The 12,303-nt window shown below is 42.2% G+C and overlaps 5 protein-coding genes across 5 annotated transcripts; 4 read left to right on the top strand and 1 right to left on the bottom strand.

The window, feature by feature from the left end:
• Nucleotides 1-2,367: 2,367 nt before the first annotated feature.
• Bfra_010134 (uncharacterized protein) lies at nucleotides 2,368-2,797 on the top strand (the record flags this gene model as incomplete). Its single annotated transcript, XM_037340468.1, has 2 exons — nucleotides 2,368-2,433; nucleotides 2,489-2,797. The coding sequence occupies 2 exons, from the start codon at nucleotides 2,368-2,370 to the stop codon at nucleotides 2,795-2,797; spliced, it is 375 nt and encodes a 124-aa protein (XP_037188936.1).
• A 1,405-nt stretch (nucleotides 2,798-4,202) lies between these two features.
• On the top strand, nucleotides 4,203-5,462 carry Bfra_010133 (uncharacterized protein; the record flags this gene model as incomplete). Its single annotated transcript, XM_037340467.1, has 2 exons — nucleotides 4,203-4,932; nucleotides 5,011-5,462. The coding sequence occupies 2 exons, from the start codon at nucleotides 4,203-4,205 to the stop codon at nucleotides 5,460-5,462; spliced, it is 1,182 nt and encodes a 393-aa protein (XP_037188935.1).
• A 588-nt stretch (nucleotides 5,463-6,050) lies between these two features.
• On the top strand, nucleotides 6,051-7,010 carry Bfra_010132 (putative ser thr protein phosphatase family protein; the record flags this gene model as incomplete). Its single annotated transcript, XM_037340466.1, has 1 exon — nucleotides 6,051-7,010. The coding sequence occupies one exon, from the start codon at nucleotides 6,051-6,053 to the stop codon at nucleotides 7,008-7,010; it is 960 nt and encodes a 319-aa protein (XP_037188934.1).
• Nucleotides 7,011-7,185: 175 nt separating this feature from the next.
• Nucleotides 7,186-9,008, bottom strand: Bfra_010131 (putative nacht and ankyrin domain protein; the record flags this gene model as incomplete). The annotated part of the gene is made up of 3 exons (XM_037340465.1): nucleotides 7,186-7,894; nucleotides 7,952-8,725; nucleotides 8,779-9,008. The coding sequence occupies 3 exons, from the start codon at nucleotides 9,006-9,008 to the stop codon at nucleotides 7,186-7,188; spliced, it is 1,713 nt and encodes a 570-aa protein (XP_037188933.1).
• An 803-nt stretch (nucleotides 9,009-9,811) lies between these two features.
• On the top strand, nucleotides 9,812-11,548 carry Bfra_010130 (putative co-chaperone-curved dna binding protein a protein; the record flags this gene model as incomplete). Its single annotated transcript, XM_037340464.1, has 1 exon — nucleotides 9,812-11,548. One exon carries the CDS (start codon nucleotides 9,812-9,814, stop codon nucleotides 11,546-11,548), a length of 1,737 nt encoding a protein of 578 aa, XP_037188932.1.
• Between the last annotated feature and the right edge of the window lie 755 nt (nucleotides 11,549-12,303).

The following is a 12,303-nucleotide window of genomic DNA, read 5'->3' as shown; positions in this document are numbered from 1 at the left end:
TTATATGGGGGTTGGATATTTTGCGTCGTTGGAGGGGTTTAAGCTTATTCTTGTACAGGATCTTGTGGTTTGCGGGCTTTCTGACGGCCAACTTGGGTTGAATTGGATGGGACTGAATTGGCAGGGGTTAAGGTGGGTTTCAATATTGGGTTGCATTTGGTCGTGAAGTGTTTGCGGGGTAGGTAGCTGCTAAATTTTCTAAGAGGATAAGACGAGGCTGAAATTTTTAGAGAGGAGAAAATCAGGGTTATCATTGGAGTTTACGTAAAATTATTAATTCAAGTTGACAATGTCGTTGAAACATCGAAAAAGGAGTGCGCTTATGTTTGGTTCATGATATGATTCATGAAATTAGGAACTATCATATCTGTCAGTAAATGATACGCTGTGGTGAAACTCAATTTGAACACATATGAGGGTTTTGATAGAAATAGGATTCAGCCTGTCGTTTTTATTACATGGATATCTATAAGACAAGGAGGCCATCTACGTAGGTGGAAAATTGTTAAGCTCTTTTTATTTTATACGAGTTGCATGAGAATGCTTGAGCTTTTGATGAGTAAAAAAGGAGTTATATGAGCGGTTAGCGGAGTTGACTACTGACGACATAAACAGCCAGGACGGACTAGCGGATACTACTGCAAGAGCGGGGGCGGGCTCGGGATTAAAATGTGCGCATCCGTTAACTAATCGGTGAAGATCAGAGTGACACGACTTGATTTAAAATTCGAATGATTGGATGGGGATATTAAACCGTGATAGACCCATTTGGGAATGAAGAATTGGCATTCAAACCTCTTTTAGAATCATGATTCGGGTTTAGGCCTTTTCAAGAACAGAAGTCTAGCACTACGCTAATGCACCACATTTTAGGTTCAGCTTTTGAACGTCAAGCCTCAAATTTTGACAGATCCTTGTGGAAATCATAGTAGTCGATGGAGATGATACGGATACCGGGAATGTCAATCAATGGAAATACAATTGTACTTTCAATGAAGTTGAGATTGAGAACTACATGACTTCTTTTTGTTAGTGCGGACTTGCGACATGGAGTAATCCTATCAGAGACACCCGTGCTGTCTATTATGCATACTATAGAGAGGATATCTGGGCCATCAACACTTTTAAGTTTTAATGATTGAAGTTTATCTGTTCCATATTTAGCTTTAGATTTCATGCATTATCTGTCTCCACCGTGAGCCATAAAATTGCGGGGATTACACGGTGCTTTCAACGGGGTGGAGATGGAAAACGGGAATACCTGTCACTACGACTTTATTAAAGTAAGTAACGGTAGATTGACTGTATGCAACACATGAGCTCCGTATGATAGACCCCCTCAACAAGTGACTGAGTTGGTCAAATGAAGAGGTGGATTCTTCATCTTCGCCAATCATCATAAAGGAAAATCTTTCGAGAGAAATCTGTAGGCTGAATACAATTCAGACTCCGTCAGTGTTAGAAGGATAATTTTAGAACAATAAGAACATAATGAAATCTAATTGTGGTGTGGTACCTGTCAACTACCAAGTGCTGCTACTTGATAGATCATGCGAGTTATTTTCTTTTCCTCTTCATGTATTATGCACGTCATCTCGATCTCCCTTCGCCTGGGTCTTTGAGTCTTTGGGTGGCGAGTAATCCGAATCCGTATTAGAACTTCATGTTGAATTCAAGATTCATCTAGAACATTAGAACAGGGGATCACGTTCAATAATGTTAGCGCTCTTTATTTTGTAGATCTTTTGCCTCTTACACTTCAATACTGCAGTCTGAATGCCCTCAACTGGAACATTTATGCTTCTCGGCATTTCTTGATGATCCTTCGCTCCTACAGAAATGGCAAAAATTGGCGAATCATGAGACACAAACCTCTACTCTTCAATATGTTCACTGGAGCCAGTCAGTCAGAACAGGAAATAACAAGGAATATGAATATACAACACGAAGGTGAAAATCAAGAATGGCCATCAAAGACTACCATTCAGAGGTGATTCTTCCCATAAAACGGCTATGATCGGCATTCGAGGCGTCACTGAAAGGGCCAGATACCACTTCACTCATATGAGAAGTTGGTAGTGCCAGTCTAGATCCACTTACTCGCTTCTTATGCAAGAATATCAAAGGTTCCACCTACGTGGATGGCTTTTGTATCCTTAAAACTACGTGAAGCTGGTATCTGCTGCTAGCGTAGTGATTTCCAAGTGGTACATCACAACTCTTGAGAAGTCTATAAAGAGCAGAGGAATTCCCAGCTCAAATAACATCAATCACATCATCAATCACTTCAATCACATCAACAAGCCCTTCAATAAACAACATTTACCAGCTACCTCAAGCTTTCAAACTTCCAACACTTCATTCAAAATGCACGCCTCATTTTCCGCCGTCGTCACCACACTCCTCGCTGTCAGCGTCGCTGCTCTCCCAAACGTAAGTTTCTGATATCTCACCTCTTCTGATCTATCAAGCTGACATTGAAACCCAGAACAATGGCGGTAGCCCAACCACCACCTGGGGCAGCACTTCCCCAACCGGCGCTCCCACTTGCTCCGGCAGCAAATACACATGTGTATCCAACGGACTTCTCACCCTCCTCACCTGCACCAACATCTTGAACGGTGTTGGCATTAGCATTCCAATCACTCTTAAGAACCGTGCTCTCGAGGAACGAGGAATTGAAGCCCGTACCAGCAAAGAAGATGGAGATTACTGCTGCACTTCCGCCGGATTGCTCACTCTCAGCTGTCTCAACGTTGCAAATGGTGTTCTCATCTACTTGCCAATCTCTCTATAAACAATGATCTTAGACTTTGATGGATAGAGGAGATGATGATGGTGCGGATATGAGATGAGGATTGGAAGAGGACTTGTTTTGTGAGAATTGGTGGGGAGGTGACATGGTTTCTGAAGCAGCTATTTTGTTTGTGTTCGCGTATACGATGATGAATTTGTTGAGGTGGTGAGAGGTTGATGCAGTTTTGCATAACATTCATTTAAATGCAAATCTATTATGATATATCATTTGGCTGTGCAACTTGATTCTCTTTCCACGCCGCTTGTTAAAAGGCCACGTTAAATAACGAAGCATTTGAAACTAATTCAAGTAAATTGACCCACCGATCTGGCTATGAAGTGGCGCCTAAGAGTTGCTTACAATCACTACGATGCAACTTGTCATAGAGATGTTCACATGCGACTCTAAAAACCAGCGCTATTAATGAATCAAATCCAGACACAAATACTAGGGTTCTAGGCTATTCGTTCTTGTAAAATCCAGGAATACAGCGTAAAAAGATATGATCAACAAATCTGTGTGGCCCTAACATCATAATAATTATCTTAATCACATGATCTCAAAATTTCATGTCATTTGATACTCGAACACATCATTAAAATGATTTATAGCAAGGGGGAGAGTGACTTTAATATGACCACGACTTTATATGATTATGGAATTAGAAATGACTTTCATTTCAGAACAATACCAAAGTTTAATTATAGTAAAAGGGCAATTATAAGGTTTTGGGCCGTCAGGACTATATTGCGTGAAGACGGAGGACTCTACTCCTTAAGGCATCACATCCTTCACAAGTATGAGTGTGATCTATCATATATTCTCTGCTTGGAAGCTCTGTGTGATTCCTCCCCTTCTATTCGTGATTCTATGAAGGTGGAAGCCTGCAAGTTTACTTGAATAATGGTCAATCTGCCGTCCGTCAACTCTGCAATCAACATGATAGAGTAGGAATCGTCGTTATCCATGAGTATTATCAGATTTTATGGACTTTGGTGTTTTCGTGTGCTTCATTATTGTACACAAATAAGTGAATCTCTTGTATTTGTATCCTGTTAATGTTGGCACGACTTCACTTGGTAATGTGTGAAGTCAACAGTGAATCCACTGGCTAGTTTTAGCTTAGCGAATCAACCACGCTCCTCCTGGTCCCATTCGAATTCATCATCGGGAGCTTAATACGGTCATCATATTCATGAATATACAACTACGAGTATGTACTAGCGGATAAATTAGCGACTATCTTCAACATAGCTTCTACTATATAAAGTTTATAATCTTCACATTTACCCAACACAACTACTAAGATTTATCTTGACAAAACCATATTGCTTATCGCTTAACATTGTATCAGCGAAAAGATTCTTATACAATTTACATACGAGACAAATCTCGCATCAGCAAAATGACCAGCGATACGTTGATCATGGATACCGATGGAGACCTAGTTCTCTTATTCGACCCAGAAGAGTGTTCATCGTCTCAAGCGGATGATACCTGGATTGACGCCGATTCATCAGAAGACGATTCACGGATCATAGATGCCGAGTCATCAAATGAAGAGTTCAAGAGTTTAACTATTTTAACAAACATATCACAGATCAACCCACCAGCCGACGAACCTTCCGATTTCAAAGATAGTTCGTGGGTCGAGCTGAAGCAAGTCCGCGTGTTAGTCTCTTCTAAACATATGTCTGTTGCTTCGCCAGTGTTCAAAACTATGCTCCAGGCAGACTCTCCAGAGGGTATCGAGCTGAAGAAAACCGGAAAGGTGGAGTTTTCGCTTCATGATGAGGATTCAAAGGCATGGAACATTTTACTCAACATCATACATGGACGATTCAGATCTGTCCCTTTGGATATCAATTTGCCCATGTTCACGCAAATTGCAGTCTTATGCGACAAGTACAAAATGCATGAGGTTGCTTATGCATTCACGCCAGCCTGGAAAATGTCGGCTGGCCACGACTGCGTGTCGGGAGAGGACATACCTCGCTGGATCTTCATAGCTTGGACTTTCAATATGACAGATGTACTTGAAGAGATCACGAAAGGCCTTGCTCTCAATTATACTGGGAATGGAATCCAAAAATTGTTCAGCATGATTAGTCTACCGATTCCCCAGATTGTTATGGGTAAGCATCTTAGGTTCTATTCAGTCTAAATCGTGTTTCTATTTGATCATATAGCAAGCGCTGACACGACTTTTATAGATGAGCTTGAAAATTCTCGGCAGCATGCAATTGCTGAATTGGTTGATATGTTTGATTACACCATACAGCGATATCAGGAAAGCAGTTCGAAATGTTCAATTCGCACCAGATGCGGTGAAGATAGAGTGTCTTACCGCAAGCAATGTGATGCAATGATACTAGGCATGCTATTGAAAGGTGCCATTGAGCAACAGATCTACCCACCTCCGACAAAACCATACAAAGAATGGTCTTTTTCTATCTTGGAAAAGAAGATCAAGTGTATCAAACCAACTTCATTGTGCGCTGCTATGTCATTGATACCAGATGTCCATTGCGATCAAGACCATGGAATCTCTGAGATTATGACATCATGGGTTAGACATACTGCAGACGAAGTCACTGGGCTTCAATTGACATCTTTGAAGAAGGACGCATCACCGGAGATTCAGTGGCCAATTCGACAAGAGTGAGAAAGTCTCATTTTTCGTGGCAAATATGGTGAACCTGTGAAGATTCGATCTTACTCCATGATTGAACATATGGATGGATCTTTGATATACTGGAGATTAGGACCTAAATCGTGCACTATCAGCCAGCGGTTGAGTGGACGGATATGATAAAAGATTCCATAGATATTGCAATATTCAATATACAACACAAAATGCAACTATTTTCTTGCCGTGTAAAAAATGTTACCATGTGAAAATAGAGAAAGAAGGTCTGAAAAGACAGGAAAGGTAATTGATAGATTGTAGACCCTTGATCATAAGTCCATGTCTACAATGCATCGAGAAGAAGGACATTACAGCCCGCTCGTTTGACGTTCCATGGTTGCCTCTCGCGCGTGTCGTTCGTGATGTTGTGAGACAATTGCGGGGCTTGCGCGGCTCGGTGGCGCAGTGGACATTTTGACAATTAATCACGTGCTCATGACAAGGCAGCACTTTGGATTCGGTTTGTTTTTGCATCTTCATTGCCTATTACTTATGCGTCTCCCTCGTTTTCCATCAAAATTCTTCCTACAGAACTCTACAAAACCTTTACAACGAGACTTAAGAATGGCGGGCCAACAACCAAAAATCCCCACCCGTGTGATGGTCATTTCAGACACCCATACCTTCGAATTCAACGACGCTGATATTCCTCTTTCACTCTCCAAAATCCCGTCAGATATAGATGTTCTTCTTCACTGTGGTGATCTTACTAGAGTTGGTGACTTATCCGAATATCGCAGCGCTCTTCAAATGTTAAAAGCCATCCCCGCCAAGTTAAAACTCGTGATTGCCGGAAATCACGACCGGACTTTGGATAAAACATGGGTTGTACGCAATCTTGGCCACCCATACACCAGCGAAGAATATAAAGAGGACTTAGAGGAATGTGCTGCGGGGAATGAGATTATGAAGGGTGAAATGGCGAGGGATGCTGGTGTTACTTACCTGGAGGAAGGGGTTCATGATTTTAGCCTGGAGAATGGAGCAGCGTTGAGGATCTATGCAAGTCCGTATACACCTGAATTTTGCGGGTTTGGATTCGCGTATGAAAGGTATCAGGATCGATTTAATGGACCAGATGAACTTGAATTGGGGATGCAAAGCGTGCCTGGCGCGGTGCGGATACCGAGTTTTGGAGAGGACGAAGGCGGTAAGAATATTGATATTGTCATGACCCATGGGCCTCCGATGGCCGTTTTAGATGAAGTTCATGGACGTGCTGGGCATGTAGGATGCTGTAATTTAATCAAGGCACTGGAAAGAGCAAAACCGACATTGTTTTGCTGCGGTCACATTCATGAAGCGCATGGTGCAGAAGTAGCGACTTGGGGAGAGAATGGCATTTCGAAGATGAGGAAAGTTGAATGTGGATGGCCGGGGTTGAATACTGAACATATTGAAGAAGGTAAAGAAACTCTAATGGTTAATGCAAGCATAATGAACCTGAGGTATCAGCCAACGCAAAAGCCTTGGTACATTGAACTAGCTCTACCTAAAAACATGGCAACGGAAATTGGGCTGTAAAGCTTGCATAGGAAATTAGCATTACATGAACACATTTACCCAGCGGATCTTCGTCGAAATCTGAACCACATTTTAATGAAAGACTACAACAAATTTTATATGCTTGTGTGAAGCCAACTAAAAGACACCGAACAAAGTTATCGTTAAAAAAATAAGCTATATAATATGTTATCACTTACTCGGCATCCTTCCCAGACCTTCTCCGTAATCTCGCCGGGAACTTGCCCTTGGGCGGTAAAACCCCCAGTGAGAAGTACTTAAAGTCTGGTTCGGGATTTTCACTACCAGTCAACTCAATATCAAATCTGGACAAAAACATCGCTATACTTCCGATAGATTCTTGTTTTGCGTAAAATCGACCTGGGCATATTTGCTGGCCACCACCATAAGGGATCCAGGAACCGCTGACCGTGTCCGTCGTGAGTTTGGGTTTTGCGATTTTTTCAGATGGATGTTTACCTGAATCCGATTTCCTTGGGCCGCTGTATGGATTATTGGGGTAAAGAATGAAACGTTCGGGCCAAAAACTATTAACATCATGCTCTCCATTTGCGCCTTCATTCCAGACATTTTTGTCATGGCCCGCGAACCAGATACTTGCTAGAATCATGGCTTCTTTGGGAAATCTCCATGGACCTAGCTTGAAGTGGGAGGAGACAGTACTTCGTTGAAGTGCCGCGGCGTTTCGCAATCTCAGCTCCTCACAATAGATTGATTGGAGGAGGAGGTTTGATAGAAGTTCAGGCATTTGTTGGACAAAATTTGCAGTCGGATGTAGTTTTGCAATGGAAGCAAGTTCGGACTGGACTTGTGAGAGTAGATCCGGACGACAAATGATATCTAGGATACACCAAGCGATTGCTGGAACACTATTGGAATTCGCACTGTGGAGGATCAGATTGCATTCAAATGATTAGGTTCTATATTGCAGGTCAGCTTACCCCCATATCAAGCCCAGATCGTTAGCCGCACGAGCCTGATCACCGAAGCCGTTGATCTTAGAAAGATGGCGTGCTCGATCCCGGAAAAGCCTTGAGCCGTAATATGGCTCCCATGTCTTTTTGTCAAGTTCCTTGTCATCATGATCAACATGTGCTTCTGCAGATCGATGCCATTCAAGGATACTCTTGACCATTTTATCTCTTATCTTGTACGCGCCGGGGATGAAAAATCTTGGAATACCCCTAAGTGGTCCTCCAACCTGAGAATCAAAGTTCCAAAAGTCCTCGGTAAATGTAGGATTAATCTCAAATATATGAGACCCACAAAGAGCAAGGGTGTTAGCATTGAATACTGCATTTTGTACAAAAGAGTACATATCCGGTATCTCCAGCCATTCGTTCGTTCCTATGTTAATTTTGTCCAGCTCTGTGCTGAGATTAGTTAGAAATCGAGTTACCACTTCTGCCAGTTTTACACCAGTGAGGTTATCAGTATACGCCTGATGTGAAATATGATGATAACGTTGATCTGCGGGCAAAGGGTTGCTATCTGGCAGTGGCTTTGGTGAGGTTCCAGTGTTGTCATCCAAAAGTACAGAACTGGCCTCTGGAGGAGCGCCAAATATTCGTTCTACGATAGCCGCCATGGCAGGAATGGCAGTAAGATCTCGAGAGCCGCGGAACAATTTGAGGATATATTCTGGCCCTGAAACAAAGTAAAAGCTATCGGAGGCGACTCGAATTCGAACAGGTACATGAGGACCGAAACGTTTTCTGGTCGCATGCATGAGCAAACTCGAATGACCATAGAATTGCCATATGCTTACATGAGATGTGCCATATATCCACGAGTGTCAAAAGAAAATGCTAAAAGGTTGCCAAGTATGAAATCCGCTGATGGATCAATCGCGGGCAATTTGTCATTCTTTTTACTGCGCACAGCAATGACAGATTTAATTGTTGTGACAAGGTAAGACAGGAGGAAGGGCAAAATGCAGACAGACACGGCCGTCGCCTTCCAGCCCCCATAAATATAGATGGTATCCAGTATTTTCATATTCAATGCCACATTTTTCAAGGACCTCGGGAGAGAAAGACCTGGCAGAGAATGAATTATAACTTATATTTCTATCTCTTTTTATTCCCAAATATTTAACGAGATAGGCCTATCTCAATAAATTGTGGCACTTGCCTTTTATTGTTCTTAGTATTGTTCCTTGACCCTTCAAAATGCAGGGACAAAAGTTTGCAATTTACATATCGTAGGAAGTTCTTTGTTGTCACAGGTGTATTCCAACCATCTCCATCTAGCAGTGGTATCATTCCAATATTCCATCTTATTCAGTTGAAAATTCGCCCGTGAAAAGATAATAGAAGACTTCAACTAATTTCATCACGATGATAGCAAGAGTTGGTATCGACGAACACACATTTGGTCTTGGGAGATTAAAGATGGACAGGAATGAAGAAATGAAGCCGACATTCGGTGGTTACATAAGCCTTTTAATGGCGCCTCTCACCACCCGCTGGTCTCGTTTCATTTTCTTCAACCAGCCATTCAGAGCTTCAAACAATGCAATTGTCTCTCTGTATAAGACAGATAAGAAAAACAACAACGCACCAACCTGTTTGCAGCATTCTTTATGTTAAGTCATCACAGTGTTAGAGAAGTGTCCGAGATTCCATTCTTTGTCTATCTGCCAAGACATATTCTTCCATGAGTAACGTTTATATCCTGCTATTTATGTTCAAAAATGCTGATGGATTTACCATGATAACCATTACCTAGATTATTTCTGCGTGTATGTTGTTATATTGTTATATCATCACCAGAACAATTTCCATGCAAGGCTCTGCGAAATGAACAATTTGATAAAATACAAAGGATGCCACACTCCAAACTTCACTCCTCATTACTACAATCTTGATCTTCCGGCCAGTGCAACTCAAGAGGATATTGAACAAGCACACCGTCGCCTTCTCCAATTAGTCCATCCAGATAATTTACGAGGTCCGGAGCAAAATAGCAATGCCGAAACTGCCATTCAACTTATCAACGAGGCTTACGAGGTACTGAGAGACGACGAGAAACGTTTCTATCATCTAATGGTTTGTGAAAAGACTTTTGGTTGTCGTTTCAAATCCGATTATCGACAGAGGTTTGGAGTTGATTTTTGGAACAGTCGGTGGGTAAGAAAACATCATGAAATTGACAGCTTCGCGCCTAAACCGTGGCCGTGGGATTATGACACTTTATCAACCGAATTAATGTGTCCTACCGGGAAAAATGCCGGTTTTCAATTTTGTACCACGACCTGGGTGAATGTGGCTCATATACTTATGGACAACCTGCTACCTTACTCTGTGAGCGACAGTATATGGCGTCGTGTTGAGACCTGGAGAAGTGGGAACCCTAGTAATGAAACGATTAAGGACGTGTATCTCGACTTTCAAAGGGGTTGCGATAACTTTAAGGTTCTGGTAGAAAAGAGAGAAGCTTACATACCATGGTCACAGATTCCAGCAAACATTGATTGGCCAACTTTAGGCAGGCGTTGTTCACTATTTTGTGTCGATATTTTGACTGTACCTTTCAGTATTTTCTGCATCATTTTTTTCCTCTTGGCTTTAGTTAGTCTCCAGACTATCAAGAAGCCTGAAACAAAGCGACGACGGCGAGTCTTTCGGCCCCCATCAGCGAGATCTAGTCGACCGTCAACTTATCGAACAGTAGAAAATGACATAGCACAGTCACAAACTCAGTCTCAGACTAGAGCATCGCAACGACAAAGATATTTTTACCCTTCAGAGAGAGACTATTACGCAGATGAAGATTCCACACCGTTATACAGTTTAGGAAAACCGCAAAGTTACTCTGTAAAGGAAGTCTCAAGTCGATATACAGATCCTTCAGATAAATCAAAATCAACACAGTTTTCCAGCGTTATAACAAGACAGGGCCGAGCTACAAATCCTGTTACCACTAATTCGACAACCAGTTCAATGTCAAGACGAAAGAAGGGCCCAAAAGAGCCTCAGCCTCGCTCCGCAAGTCCAAGTTCAAGTCCAAGTTCAAGTCCAAGTTCCTCTACTTCAGCATCCTCCTCAACCCAATCCCTCAACCTCAAAGCACAAAGACTACCCTCCCCCACCAACGCTTCCCAATTTTTCTCCCTCAACCCCTCCGAAAAACACTACTACTACTCCACCAACGATCTTCCCCTACGCGAACGACGCAATATCTCTACATCCTACCCACCCACCCGTCAGCGATACGTGCACTACGAAGACGAAAAAGACTGGGCAGACGATGAGCGAACACCACGTCTCTGCATGGCTTCAACAGCAACGGGAAAACAATGTTCAAGAAGAGTTTCATTGGTGACGCCGCTGAGTGGAAGTACTGTGGAGGCGTTGATTAGTCCGCTTTGTTTTCAGCATCGGCATGTAAGGAAATGGATTAGGGGAGCTCACGAGAGAGGTCCACCTGTGGAGGAGAGTGTTTCTTCAGTGGAAATGGATAGGTTGCCGGAGGAGGAGACCACGAGGCCTTCGGTACGGTTCTTGAATGATGATGATGAGGATGACGAGTATTAGTCCAAATCATCAGCCTGATTTGCACTAAATTTTATTTCTATTTGGAAACTTGTGTTATAAAAATTTTCAAGGGAACTTAACATATCAGAATTCAACATAGATACCACAAACACACAAGAGATACAAAAACTCACTAGGACTTTGATTATAATCAGCAGATTTCTGTCTCTGTATTGACTCATAACCCCATATTTAAACCCCCTATCCTAAAGTCTATCCTCGCTGTTACCATTCCCACTCTCTACATATACCGTACATTAGCGCTTGGCCTTCATTTCCAACTTCATCTCGTTCCCTCAGAAAATACATGATTGCGTCTGAATATACCTACGTTCTTGGTAGTCCCAGAACTAGGTAGACTCTCGACCTTGAGGATTGGCAGTAGAGTAAATAACCGCATCACACATAACCCGTCATACCTCCTCATCCCCAAACCCACATTCCTACCAGGAATATTCATCCGTACTCTACTCAACCCATTTACACAACTTCAGATAATCATTATCTGATCCTTCAAAAGAGTTTTATAAACTATCCATCTCTCACCCTTAATTAATATCTGTACATTCACGGACTAATTTCTTGTAATGCTCTCGTGTGAAATGATTCAGTTGTCAGTTCCACAGTTTGTGTAAACAATTTAAGGTTGTGGAGTGATGTTGACTAGATGCTTATTATTTGATACTCGGATGATATGATATCTACCCAGTAAATGATCCCATATGAAAAGTATCGTGGTATCTAAATGGTTTAGC

This window comes from Botrytis fragariae (assembly GCF_013461495.1).
Source record: "Botrytis fragariae strain BVB16 chromosome Unknown tig00000186, whole genome shotgun sequence".
Classification (NCBI taxonomy): domain Eukaryota; kingdom Fungi; phylum Ascomycota; class Leotiomycetes; order Helotiales; family Sclerotiniaceae; genus Botrytis; species Botrytis fragariae.
This window is presented reverse-complemented; position numbering and strand designations above follow the sequence as displayed.